Raw genomic sequence first — 13,423 nt, forward strand, 5'->3', positions numbered from 1 at the left:
GTCTGTCGCTCCTCTCCCCCGCCTGTTACCCCATCCCCTCGTCTCCCACGCCGTGGCGTGGGCGGCCGCCCTGGCAGTGCCCGCGGGGGCGACCGCCGTGTTTGCGTTTGTGCCGGGCAGTCACATGGAAACCGGCTCGCAGCGCCCCCGCACTGCCCGGGCAGCGGCCGGCCGAGCCCCGCCGCGCCGGGAGCTCCGCCGCCTGACTCTCGCCCGCCGTGCCCGGCTGCGGTCTGGCCGGGCAGCCCGGGTGTCAGGGCCCGGCGGCGTGGCGTGGCTTCCCTGCCGGCCGGGTAAGGCGGGGGGGGTCGCCCCGGCAGCGCATCCCCGCCCGCTGCCCGCGGCCGGGCTGGGCAGCCGTGGGCGGCGACGGCGGCCCGGGCAGTGGCGCCCGGCAGCGGGGCGGGGAGCAGGGGAGGTGGGGGCGAAGGAGGGGGCGAGGGCGGCTCTCACTCCTGTACTCTCTTCTCTTCCCTCCCTCTCGGTACCCCCGCCTCCGACCTTCGCCGCTGCCGGGATCGCGTCTTGCACCGGCCCGTCCTCTGAGAAGTGGCGAGGGGGGCCCGGCCATGGAGACCCTCGTGCGCCCGGGGGCCAGCAAACCCCCCACCGGGTAAGCTCCCGCCGGGACCCGGGCCGGGCCGGCCGCCTCTCCTCTGCACGGGCGGGAGTGGCTCCGGACGGCGACAGCGGCCGTGCTGGCCGGCGGGCCGCGGTGCCTTTCCTCCGTCCCGCCTGTCTCGCTTCCCTCTGGGGCGCCGGGCTCGGAGCGACGCGCAGGTGTCGGCGCCCGGCCCGCTCGGAGCATGGCCCGGGGACGGAGGGGGCACGGCGGGGAGCAGGGGGCGGCAGGGCGGTGAGCTCGGGTGCAGAAATGTCAGGAGCAGGAGAAAGTGTCTGTTTCGCCTTTGCCCTGCGGGAGGGGCGCCCCGGCCCGGCTGCCGGTGCTGCCCCTCCGGCTGCTAGACCGGAGAGCCGGTTCGGTTCGGGGCTGGTTCCCCTCGGGGTGGTTCGGGGCGGCCCTGCGAGACGAAGGACAGCCGCTGCTTGCAGCTCCCGACCCGGGCCACCGGGACTTGGAAGGGACGCTAACGGGGAGGGAGCCGGGGCCGCGGCGGGGCTCGGGGCGGACCCGTCCGGTGGAGGGTCCGGGGAGCCCCCGCGGCTGCAGAGGTTCTCGCTCACACGCCCGTCAGCCCGGGCGCCAGGACGCAGCTGCCAAAAACCTTTGAGAGGTTTATTCAGACGTGGGTCCAGACGTGGGTCTCAGCCCCACCGCACGGCCGCGGCAGAGGAAGGAAGAGAGAGCACTGCCAACCGCGAATTAAAAGTGCCCAAAATTGAAGTTGGTGGGAGACCGTGGTGGCTACTCCCGGTGTCTCCTGCGTTTGGTGACAGGTACCGCTCTCGCAGCACTATTGCTAAGCAGCGGTCAGCCTGAGTGCAAACCCCGGGAGGGTTAGGGGTTTTTCAAGAGAACAGACAACCAGAAGATATGCCAGCAGTGGAATTTATTAGTCCGTTAATTAAAGGAGAGCAGCAGCACGATGAGGTCCTAAGTGATCTCTTTTGTCAGAGCAAAAGCTGGGCAAGTTTTAAGAGCTTTGCTGTCTGCGCGCTGCAATTTACTGCTCTACTTCACACTGTCTGCACAGACTGAAAGAGACTGTGATTGCTTCAGCAGCTTTTTTTATTTTTAGTTCTAATGTTTATATCATAAATTTATTTTCAACAAATTAGGAAACAACTCTAAAGTACGCACTAGTGGGCTACAGTAGTTTTGTTCAGTTTCATTTCCTTGGTTTATGTTTAATAGGGAACCTTGCGGTGTACACAGAAAATAGTACAGGGAGCAGTGATTGAAGAAAAGATGCCATTACTAGGGCTGCGGTAATGAAGCAGCATGTGCCATGTTTTTTGACTTGCAGAGTATGACATAGCTTGCTGCTCTTTTTGTAAATAAAATGCTTAATTCCAGCTGAAATTGAGCCTGTTTGATCATGACCTTTTAGGCCAACCTTCCAGGAAAAGTGGTATTTGTAAGGTGCCTCCCCTCTCTGTATTTAGTTGATGTAACAGTATAGCTGCTTTCTAAAATCCTGATGAAGAGGAGATCTGTGGTGCCAATTTACATGTATGCTTTGAATAGCAATTCAGATGCAGTGCTGACTAAAAATTTGTCTCGATTGCTAGGTATCCAAAGATTCCTTAAAAAAACTAAATTTGTAGTGGGAACGCATGTCATTGGTGCATGTCAGAGGACCACTGGGGCCTGGAGGCGTTTCTGAATAAAACTCCTGAATCCTTTGTAACCAGGTTCATCTGTGCAAACTTGTCCACAACTAGACTCAGATATCAGGTACATGTTAAAAGTTACAGTAACTGCATTAACTTCAGTCATATTGCTCCTGACATAGCTCAAGATGAATCTAATCGTAGGGTGCAGATGCACTTGTGATATTGTATAACAAAGTGTGTGGGTGCTAATCTGCTCATGTGGAAGCTGAGGGAAACACTGCCCTGTGCACCAAGGGATGACTGCCTGTTTTATCTGAGCTCATTTCAGCCTTGAATTACTTTGTGTTGCCTCTTCTTGCAAGTCAGACCTTCCCAGCCTGGATTTGTCTGTGCTGTTAGCAGGGGACTTCACTGAAAGGTTCATAATTCCCAGAGTGGCTATCATCCATATTAGATACTGGTTGTTTGATCCCTAATCAGATTTTACTCACTCAGTGATGAAATCTGTTAGGGTCAGGAAAGTGCAGCAAGAGCATAGCTTTGTCCTTTTAGGTTACCATATGAATCCAGACATGAACTGCATCTGTGGAGCGTGGCTGAGTACCTCTGGTTGTTAAGGCCGTTGTGACAGAAGTGCCTTCCTTTCATGGCAGAAGAGGTGCTATGTGTATTTCCAGCTTATTGATTGGCTTAGCTTGCAGTTATGAAAAGGAGGTTAAAATGACCGTGGCTTCACAATTTTCAACAAAATTTAGGCAGAGCTGTTTTGTGTCTATGTAAATCATTAGCAGCAACATTGTGACCCTCCCTTGTTAAACAGTGAACAAATTCTAATATATCATTTGGTTCAGGGTAGAGCAGCTCTGCTGTGTGCTTACACAGATAAATTGACTATGTGTGTTCCATGGCACAATTCCTTGAAAATTACACATTTAAATGTAGGATACTGTTGGGGGTTTTTTGTTTTAAATGGTAAAGGAAGAACTGCATTTTGTATTGGTGTTGCAGGGTTTTTCCAGTTTTTCAGTTTCCAAAATAGTTGTAGACTTCAGAACCAATAATTTTATTATTACTGATTGCTATGTGTAAGTTTTTTTAAAAGCTTTACCAAGTCCATAATGCTTTATTTAATGAACATATATTTTGGTTTACGAAAGTGAATTTAAGACAATCAGTAGCATCAGCAGAAATTACAGTTTACTCTGTGAGTATGCCATGGATACTGAAAGACAAATACATCTTTTCAGTATCTTTCTGTTTGCATCTGCCCTTGTTTCATTAGGTAGAGCAGAGAAAATCTTCTCTGATGTTTCAGTTGGTTTCTTTTTTGACCATAACATGGCATAACAGATATACACTGTAAACAGCAGTGAAAGTGCAAGGATCAATTCTATTCTGCTCTGTTAGGAGCCTTGCAAAGAGCAGAGCATCGTCCCTGGCCACTGAAGGCATCTCCATCTCCCACAGAAGCCAGCAGTTTATGGATCCATCTTCATGTCTGTGTTAAACTGGATGTATGAGTGCTTTCTTTAAGTAGGACCTTTATTTTCTGTGCTTCATCTTCCTTCCCTATCTCACAGGGCCTTATGGTACTAACAAATACAGGCACATCTTAGCACACCTACCTTGGAGTGACTTCCCTGCTGGTTTGAAGTGTCCCTGGAAGTCAGATAAGGATGTGAAACATCAGTAAAGTTTACGTGCAAAACTGGGGAAAGGAAACCCCCAGCTAAAGAGCAAGTTGCACATCCCAACCTTTTCTTACTATTTTATAACTACTACACATAGTTAAGTAGGTTACCTTGTGAAACTGCACAACCAGCCTTAAAAAAGTATTATTATTGTGTTTAGGGTTTTATTTTCTTGTCTAGAAAAGCCTGGAGAGCACTGTTGTGCACAGAACCTCTGTTAGTCTATGTAACACTAGGTTTAGCATACTCTAGCTCACCTCCAGGTGTTGCAAAATTTAGGGTAAAAAGAAACCACATGTAATTAGTTTTTAATTGAAAACTGAGGAATTTGTATACGTTTTCTATGTTTTGTATTTATATGAGATTTCTGTGTAATGTACAGAGTGGTGGATGGCAAAGGTCAATGACTACAACCAGAAGTGTAGAGCAGCAGCGTGGTAAAAGTGCAGAGTGGTTTGGGTTGAAAGGGACCATAAAGATCATCTCATTCCAGCTCTCCTGCCATAGTCAGGGACACCTTCCACAAGACCAGGTTGCTCAAAGTCCCATCCCGTCTGGCCTTGAACATTGACAGGGATGGGATATGCACAGCCTCTCAGGGCAACCTGTTCCACTGTCTCTCCACATGGTAAAAACTAATTCTTAATATCTCATCTAAACCTCCTCTCTTTTAGCGGAAGGCCATTCCCCCTTGTTTTATCCCTGCATGGCAGCAAGTTTGCTGCCTTGACCAGTTGCAGAACTAAAACTGGTGCTTTTGGCATTGGCCTTCACATTGTTTCATTATTTGTATCTGCACCACTCCTGTAGAATTCGGTTGATTCACTTCAATTCACTTCTTATGGGTCCACCTGAGATAGGGAGCTTTCCTGTCATGCATTTTTCTGGCACCACAGTCAACATTAACCCTGTCTTCCTCTCAGTCTGGGCCCAAAGTATTTCTGTGTCAGTGGAGATAAATCATATTAAATAAAACTCTGGTATAATAATGACAGAAAAATTACGCTTGCTGTTGCATAGAATGAAACAGAGCAATTTTTTTCTGGGTTTAGCACCTCCATATGAATGTAACTGATGAGCTAATATACCGTAACAGATTTGTATTTTCAGTCATGACTAATATCTGAGGATTGCTGAAGATAAGGATACTAATTGTAAGAGTAAGCCAAATGACAAGATAAATGCAATGCAATCCAGTCCTGACAGCTGTTCTTTCTGAAGTCCAGGTTTCTATTTCTCATATCTTATTTTTCCTTTTTCTTTTTCCCCTTTTCCTTTCTTTCAGAAATCTGCCGGAGTAGAGAAGAAAGGTATTATAAAATCTCTTTCATTTCTGTACTGTCTAGAATATTCAGGATTTGTTTTGACTTCCCCATCTCCCAGTTGTCTCTCATTATTTTCTTCCTATGGAATCTTTTATATTTTTTCATCTTGCTATTTTATGCCACTCCTGCCACTATTAGATGAAATTGAACCTTCTCTTTCTTACTGTCACCTGTTTTAGTTGTTCATGTTCTTTCCCTTGTAATTTCAGATTCGTTTTTCTTCAGATTTTTCTCCTGTAAATTTACACCTTGGTCAAATTGCTAGTCTTCATGGAATCATTTCACTGCTCTGCAGGAACATTTTGGGCTGGCTACACCAGTAACAGTCAATTTCAGGATGTTGCACTAGAGAAGGGGGCTTTAATTACAGTTTCGAGTGCTCTCATAGGTACACTTTCAGAAGATGTTGACCCTTAAAGAAAAACAACTTCCTAAATATTTATATTGAAGTCAGTTCAATAAATACATGACTACTTTGCATGTAATTAATCTTGCTGGAGAAGTGGTATATTTCGTTTTGCCAAGTAATTCAGATCCCAACTCCTGCTTATGGCCAGAATGAAAGAAATTCTTTTTCCCTTCAAAGGAATGAGAGTTCTCTTGAATACATGTATTTACTCTTGATCATCTGTAGACTCCTGTTGTCACGGACTTGAATTATCTCACAAGCATTTCTAACAGCATTCATTTGTCTTAAAGAAATACATGTAGAAAATTCCAGGCAAAAGTGTGAACACATTTATGTAACCAGCTCCAAAAGCAGCCAGGAGGCCTGTGACAGAGTTAGGGAAGTACCTCACTTCTCCTGAATCGCAATTCAGTGCCTTAACAAGTGTTCCCCTGTGTCTGGGCTTTAGCTACTCTGTTAGCATCAGCAAACACTTGATTTTCTGGCAACAACTGTGTTCTGTATACTGCAGCTTTTTGTGTTGCTCTGGTATTGTGATTTCCATGAAAATTGACAGTTTTCACACTTTAATGCTGCTTCTAAGAGAATGACAGGCCTTTAGAAATTGTTTTTTCCATAGCAGGTTAAGCCAGTTTATGCATGAGAAACTGGGAATTGGAAAATACTTACAATCCATGTTTCCAGCTAAAATTATGATTTAGGGATCGTTTAGAAATGGCTGCATTTCAAGGTCATGGAAATTACTACCCTTATTAAGGTATGAATCCTCTTAATATAGAGAGTGTTTCCAGACCTGTTAGTTGCCCAGTGAGTCAGGCTGCTTATCATTAAATAAGTGATGCTGGGAATAATGTATTGTTGTTGTAGTTTCAGCATGAGAGTTTTAGCATGAGAGTGATGAGGCAGGGACTTGACCCATGCTAAAGAGCAAATCACAAAGCTGTGTGGCAATGCTGTGCTCTGATGGCACTGGTGCACAGCATCTCATACCCACTTTAGTCCCCTCATACCAGAAACTCAGCTAATGAGCTTGCCTCAGGTGCTGTGCATTTTTGCAGAGGAGTTGTCATAATCAGAGAAAGGGGAAAAAAAATGGATTGGGATTTTTTTTTAATGTTCTTCTGTTCTAACTATAGATTCCAGATTTAGCCTGTCTATAGGACCATAACGTTAATTTCATATTCTTGTAAATTCAACATGATATTTGTTTGTTAAACTCTGTTTTGTGTGTTCCTTGGGATGTGTTGTATGGAAGAGAGTTGTCAGACTCCGTTACAGTTTCAGTGATGAAACATGAGTTACAAAGCTTTCTCTAGTAGTCAAAAAATGATGCAACCTGAATACACTTTTGGACATGGTGAGCATCATTAAAGCAGGTAGGAAAGGTGAAAATGTGCAGTAGACAGACTGCATTTTCAGGTTTGGTTCTGTGTTCTCCAGTGTTGTGTTTTTATTAAAGATGGTTGATCTGTGCATAAGTATTTAAGGCTGGTCTGTGAGCCCTTCTGCCTCCTTCTCTGTTAATGTTGCTGTGGTGTATGCAACGTGGAACAGTTCAGTAAAATGTGATGGAGAATCCCTCACCTAAATAATCATCAATCAGGTAATTAGGGAACCTGTAATTGGGTTCTCTTACCGAAAACCCACATTCAGGGATTTACTTGGCAAAGGAAGGGCTGAGGATTATAATTGCAGTAGCTTTTACTACACCAAATTGCTAGGACCATCTCACAGGATGGAGTCCTCCTTTTTCCTTTGAGTGAGAAGCCAGACAGATGTGAGCCTCAGTATTCCTGAAGCTGTTGTGTTGTAGTTAGTGTTTCTGCAGCAAGCTCTTACTAGTGACTCAAAGGCTAGAGAAAATGTGGTCTTCCTCAGATGGGCTGGTGTTGTGGTGCTAACAGTGAGAACTTCTTTGTTCCAAAAAATAAACAGGTAACATGCAATATCCTCCCTCTGACATGGAGCTTGAGCAAGAAAACTACATTTTATATTATCAATATTCTAAATATAGTCAGACTGTAAGGTTCCAACAGCAAGTACTGATCCAAAAGTACTTATTCAGGTAAGCGTTACTTTTCCCTTTCACCAAGAATGACTAACAATCAGTGTGATTCTCTGTTTACCGTGCCTACTTCCTTTACCTGTGTGTTCAGCTCTATTTAAATAAATTTGTGCTGATCTCATTGACTGTTACTGGGGTGTTATTGTGAAGTGGAGCAAAAACTGTTGGTTTTCAGTAATCAGGTGTTAATGACATTAGTTTTTTTTGAAGACCACACAAACAGAGATTTAAAATGGATAATGTTAATGGTTGATGAGATGCTTTCTGAATTTTCAAATGTTATTTCAATAAACATTCTTGTTACCATTCATAGTAAGATGATATAAAACCTCTTTATATTACTGCTTTTTGGTAATATTTCAGTGGTTTAGACTAAAGAACAGTAAAATTCAAGGGTCTGAATACAAACATCACTGATAACCAGTTATTGCTGTCTCCAAAGTCTGATGGTCATTCATGTTAGTCTGCTGGTCCTCTTTTCTCTGAAAAGGCAGGGTTCTTGTTTTTTTGGTGGAGGGAGAGGTAATGTTTCTTCTTTGTATTTGTGTTACATGATGCCAGGAGATAGTGTGGTGGTGGCTTGAGCAGGAGTTTGTCCTCAGAGGTTGCGTGGAGGTCCATGTGCTGGAGTATATGTAAATCCACCAGTTACAGAATCATCGCAGTCAAGGCTGGCATCTCCAGGGACACAAGAGGAAAGCTCTGTTTTAGATTATCTACATGACTTTTGTTTTAAAAACTCATTTCTTCCTTCTTGCCCCATGCATTCCCCAGTGGGCATTCTCCATTGCTCACCCTGGAGATTTTTTGGGTGCTATGGCAGAAGTTTTCTGATGAAAGAGAAAATTTAATAGTAAATTCTGCTCAAACCTATTAAAACACTCATCTTTTGTTGTTAGAGTTATTTTGTTTGTAACAACAACTTTTTTCCCTGCATTAGTAGGTTCCAAAAGACAAATAAAACCTCCAAATTACTTTAGAAAAAAACATATTATTTCAATTTTTCTCTACATCTGTGCTTAGATGACTTTCAGCATTTTTTATGTCTGAGGTCAGTATCTTGCATAGGCAGCAAAAATACCTCCTAGATAAATACATCAAGCATGGCACTCCTGCTCTTACTGTGCACAGGACATGTGTTTCCCCCCCTGTTTTGGTCTGAGTTTGCCAGGAGGGGAGTCTCCAAAATCAATAAACAGTTTCAGACAAATGGGAAGAAAAAACTTTTTCAGTGCTTTTCTTTAATATCTGCTCCTGTGGCAGTGCTTTATTTCTGAACATCTCAGCAATAGTTTAGGGTGTTGTGGAGGCACTATCTTGGTGCAGATCCAGATTCCTTCTGTTTCTTTTTGTGGTTTTGAGTTTGGTTTTTATTTTTTCTGGGTTGTTTTTTTTTTTGTTTGTTTTTTGTTTTTTTTTCCTTTTGAATAACTTCTCATGGTACTTTTGGAACCAAGCCTACACTTTTATGGATAATAAATAAATTACTGCTGGTTTCCCTGGGGGTAAAGCTCACGTTTCAGTGTCAACACAGCTTTCTCTGCTCTAAGGGGGCTGATCATGATGCTTGTGGTTGTTCTGAGGAGCACTTACTGCTAGGACAGAGCTTTCTTCTTGGGAAGGAGGCCAGCCTTTGGCTTCTGCTGTGATTAAAATCTTGGTACTGTGACACCTTCAGGTGCTCTTACGACTAACTCTCCCGATTCATTAAATACAGCTACAATTAGGTCAGATCATGTTGCTTAACTGACGGTGTTGTAATTAACATTTATTGTGGTTGCTTTTACTTACCTGTTTCTTTTCCTCTGCGGAACTGGAGAGTCACTCAGTCATGTCACAGCAACACAGAGCAGCATCACATGCCAGAATTATGATGTTACGCTGTCAGATGTGCATAACCTTGTACTTTCTGAGACATGCAGTCTTTTTGCTTATTTTATGGCTTTTTAAGGTGTGTTGTGCAGCTTCATTCCCTGGGTTGTGACTTGTTCTGAGGGGGACAAGCTGGGACCACTCTCTGTTTAGTCAGTCCCCAACCCTTAATTTACCCAGGGCAGCTGCAAATTGTCCGACACTGGGCTGTGTGTCAGAGTAGACTTGTCTGAGCCCAGGTTGACATAGGGATGATAGGGAGCAACCAGACTGTGGCAGGAAATCATTCTCAAACTCCATCATATCTTTTGTAAACCAGAAGATATATTTGTTCCTGCTCTTACACTAGCAAATCAAGGATTGCTATCTTCTGATCAAGTTTTTTAGTCCCAAATACAATGTGTTAGTGCGGAATTGCTTTGTATTATTACGCCTACCTTCTCTGTTGAGAGACAAACACAGACATATCCATGTGTGATGAATGGAGGGTCCAGGATCAAAATTAGAATTCAAAGAAGTCACCTTTTACATGAGTCATTACCTAACAGAATTTTATCTTAAGTTCAGAGATCTGTGGATTTTCCAAATTACCTGTATAAGTAGGAGAAGGATAAAAATTTACACTGCAGTTTTAAATAAAAAAATTAATTGGCTGGTTTTTCCCATTCACCTCAAGTCCTATAGATGGTACCAGCTTCATAAAACAGTTCAGAAAAGACTACCTAAGCACAGCCCTGTTGATGGTTAAACCATGTCATGATGACAGTAAAGTTGCTTTTCTTCCTAACTTCCTAGAAAATTCCCCTTCCAACTTTTATGTGGATTTGTAAGAAATAAGAGAATACATTCCTGAAAGAGCAATTAGTTATTCTGCAACAAGTATATACTCAGTTTTCAAATTCACAGGTATCAGGAAACATTACTCTTCTAGAGAACATTGATTATAGGTGTTTAGAATTCTTTCTGAAGTAGTCAAATTGTGAATTTTGGAACTATTTGAGTATCAATGGGGGCAAGCTGTTCTTCAGTTTCTTTGCTTTTAGTAGTTCTAATTCACATATAATAATGTCAGGTGGTTTTAGCAGTTGATACCAGGATCAAAATACAGGGTCTTCCCTCTCCTGACTTAGATGTAGTATTTCTTTCTATTTTTTGTAACATTTACTGTCTTCTCTAGCCCCATATAAGACAAATCAGGAATTTAATTTTTTCTTAGAAGCACCTTTTTTTCTTTTTCCTTTTTTTTTTTTTTCCCCCTTGATTTTTTATTAAGGATGTAGTGTAGTATTGTACAAAATGACTGCTAAGGACTGAGCAGACTCAGAGTCTCTCTGTCCCCACAGTCTATTGGACTCTCATGGCACAGAAGTAGAGAGTCTGCTTGTACTTGCCAGAGAATTAAGAGCAGCAAAAGTACTGGCTAATTGTTTAATGCAAAATTAGAAATGGGACTTTGATATCAGCTGCTCTGAAGCAGCATGAATTTATTTGACCTGTTCAGCAGGGAGAAGACTGGGCATTGCTCAATGCTCCCATTGCCTTAATATCCACGTTTTGAGACGAAGAGCCTTTTGGGTTTGGTCTTACTCTGCTTCATTTGCCAGGCTGAGGTGTGCAAATCCCAAGCAGCTTGGCTGGAATCTCTGGGTCTGCTCCTGCATCAGACAGGTATGAGAGGGACCAACGTGGTCGTCAGTTGGGCAGAGCAGGGAAATACTTGTGGGTGCACACTGATCTTGGTGCTTTACAGGGGTTCAGGTTTATGCTCTATATTAAAGTAACAAAAACTTGATATCTCGTTACAAAAGAAGGGGGGTGTTTAGATAATGATGGGTGAGTGCAATCTTTACATTCCTCTATGTGTTCCTTCTGTAGTTGATTTTCTTTACATGATGATAAATTTCAAACTGCCATCTTTCCTAAAGATCTCTTGGACACTAACAATATATTGTTCATACTGGTTAAGGCTACAGAGGCCACTTGTTTCTGTTCTCAATTGTTCTTTTTGCAAGATCAGATATTGCTTGTATTTTTTTTTATAAAGCCTACAGCTTGTCCTGCCATTGCACCAGACTTGAATACTGCTCAAGTATATAGTTGTCTGTTTTTTATTACTGAGTATTCTCAAATTAGCAATAGTTATTTTGGAATGAAATCTCTTTGCATTCAAGTGGTTAAATAGCACACTTTCTCCTATTAAAAATGAGATCCAGGCCTACTGGAAAATATTTTACACATATAAAACTGCCTGAAGTATAAAACCTGTTTATACAGATACCGTGGATTTCTTGCCATAAAAAGCACCGTAAATTCCCCGTGCTGCTTCATTTTCATAAGGAGTTACTTGAAAAGAAATATTGCTTGCGGTGAGTTGCCAATTATTTATATACTAATTTGCTACCTGAGAATAATTTCAGATTTTCAAGATCAGTCTGGTATTGAAGTGATAGAGAGAAAAAAAATGTCTGAAACTACTTCATACTTTACAGAAGTATAGTATAAAAGTACTAGTATTAGAGAAGTACCTTAACTTAAATTTGCCTGGAAAGAAACTGACAATATTGATTTATTATTTTTTAAATTTTTGTTTATTTTTAAGGGAATGAGTTTATCTTTTAATTCAAGTATCTGTGTAGTAGTGTCTGTGTGCAAAACTTTGGTCCCAGATTTGAATAGGAGGCTACATACGATGGCAGGGAGTAGAGAGCTCTGTTCTGCCTGCACATCATGCAGGACATGCATGTCAGCCTGCAGTACAGATCAACCCGTCAAGCAAATGATCCAGACAGTTGACAAGGGGAAATATATCCTCTTGTTTCTCTTTTCAAGGATACCATTGCTGTGTGTAGGGGGAAAAAAAAAAAAAAAGAAAAAAAAGTTCAGTGGCATTCAGCTGTACTGTAGGGATGCAGTTAAGAGACTTAAAAATGGTATTGCTTTATCTTCCAGCAATGAGATGGTTGCTGTTTTGGAGGCTTCTTTGCATGTTGTTTGTGAGTAGCACCTGTACAACTGCTTGGGAGTGATGTGAGGAAGGATTAGGCTGCAAATGCTCCTGCACAGCTCTAGTCTTTGCATGCAGGTGATCTGGGTAGCAAGCCTTCTTACCGATGGGTAGCACAACAGAGAGCAAGCACATGGCTTACTGCTTGTAGAAAGAAACAGATTTTTCTTTTATCTTGCTGTTTTGGTAGGCTCTCTTGGCATTTAAAAGGAAATGTGCGATTATTTTAGGAATCTTTGAAAATGGCAGCGTATCTCTGAATTAATGTGTTTGTATTTCTCCCAGAGTTGCAGATGGAAGATTCAAAACTGGTTTGGGCAACATATGTTGATTAATACTGGAAATAAATGCTACCCTGTGGGACCTTGCTTCTGAAGCAAGCATATCCACTGAGTCGTACAGCTGTGCCATTCCTTCCAGAATTGTTCTATCTACTTACTTTGAACAAATGTTGCAGTCATGGATGGATTTATGAGGCTAATGATCTGACAGACCATGTAAGCTTATAGATTATAAAATTTTCTGTACACAGGGAAACCACGTGTTCAGCAATTAAACTCTCTCTAAATAGAAGAGTGGTATTGTTGTGTTCCTCAAAATACATGTGGAAGATGGGAGGTGAGGAATATAATTTTTACTGCTGCACAGTCGGGTGCAGGCTTGTTGATACCGATGCAGACTCAAAATTGCCTGAAATTCTCTATTGGCTTGTATAGCACAGTCAGCATGTTTCTGTGGTTTGGCAGTGTTGCCTGCAGATTTCACAAGTGGTGGAGTTTGGGTCTTCATGGGTTTTTTTTAAATTGTTAGAAAATACGT

The 13,423-nt window shown here is 42.6% G+C and overlaps 1 protein-coding gene across 2 annotated transcripts in view; it reads left to right on the plus strand.

Annotated features, from left to right (window-relative positions):
- The first annotated feature begins 424 nt into the window (after positions 1-424).
- Positions 425-13,423, plus strand: part of COBL (cordon-bleu WH2 repeat protein) — a 114,339-nt gene continuing 101,340 nt past the window's right edge. Inside the window, exon 1 of one of the 2 annotated variants that reach the window (XM_066185575.1) lies at positions 425-613. In XM_066185575.1, coding sequence (XP_066041672.1) covers positions 570-613 — 44 coding nt within the window. In that variant the 5' untranslated portion in view covers positions 425-569. The remainder of the gene's footprint in view (positions 614-13,423) is intronic. The other variant, XM_066185585.1, reaches the window with a different exon arrangement.

This window comes from Chamaea fasciata, unplaced genomic scaffold, assembly GCF_029207755.1.
Source record: "Chamaea fasciata isolate MVZ Bird 193981 ecotype frontalis unplaced genomic scaffold, bChaFas1.0.hap1 SCAF_1, whole genome shotgun sequence".
Taxonomy (NCBI): domain Eukaryota; kingdom Metazoa; phylum Chordata; class Aves; order Passeriformes; family Sylviidae; genus Chamaea; species Chamaea fasciata.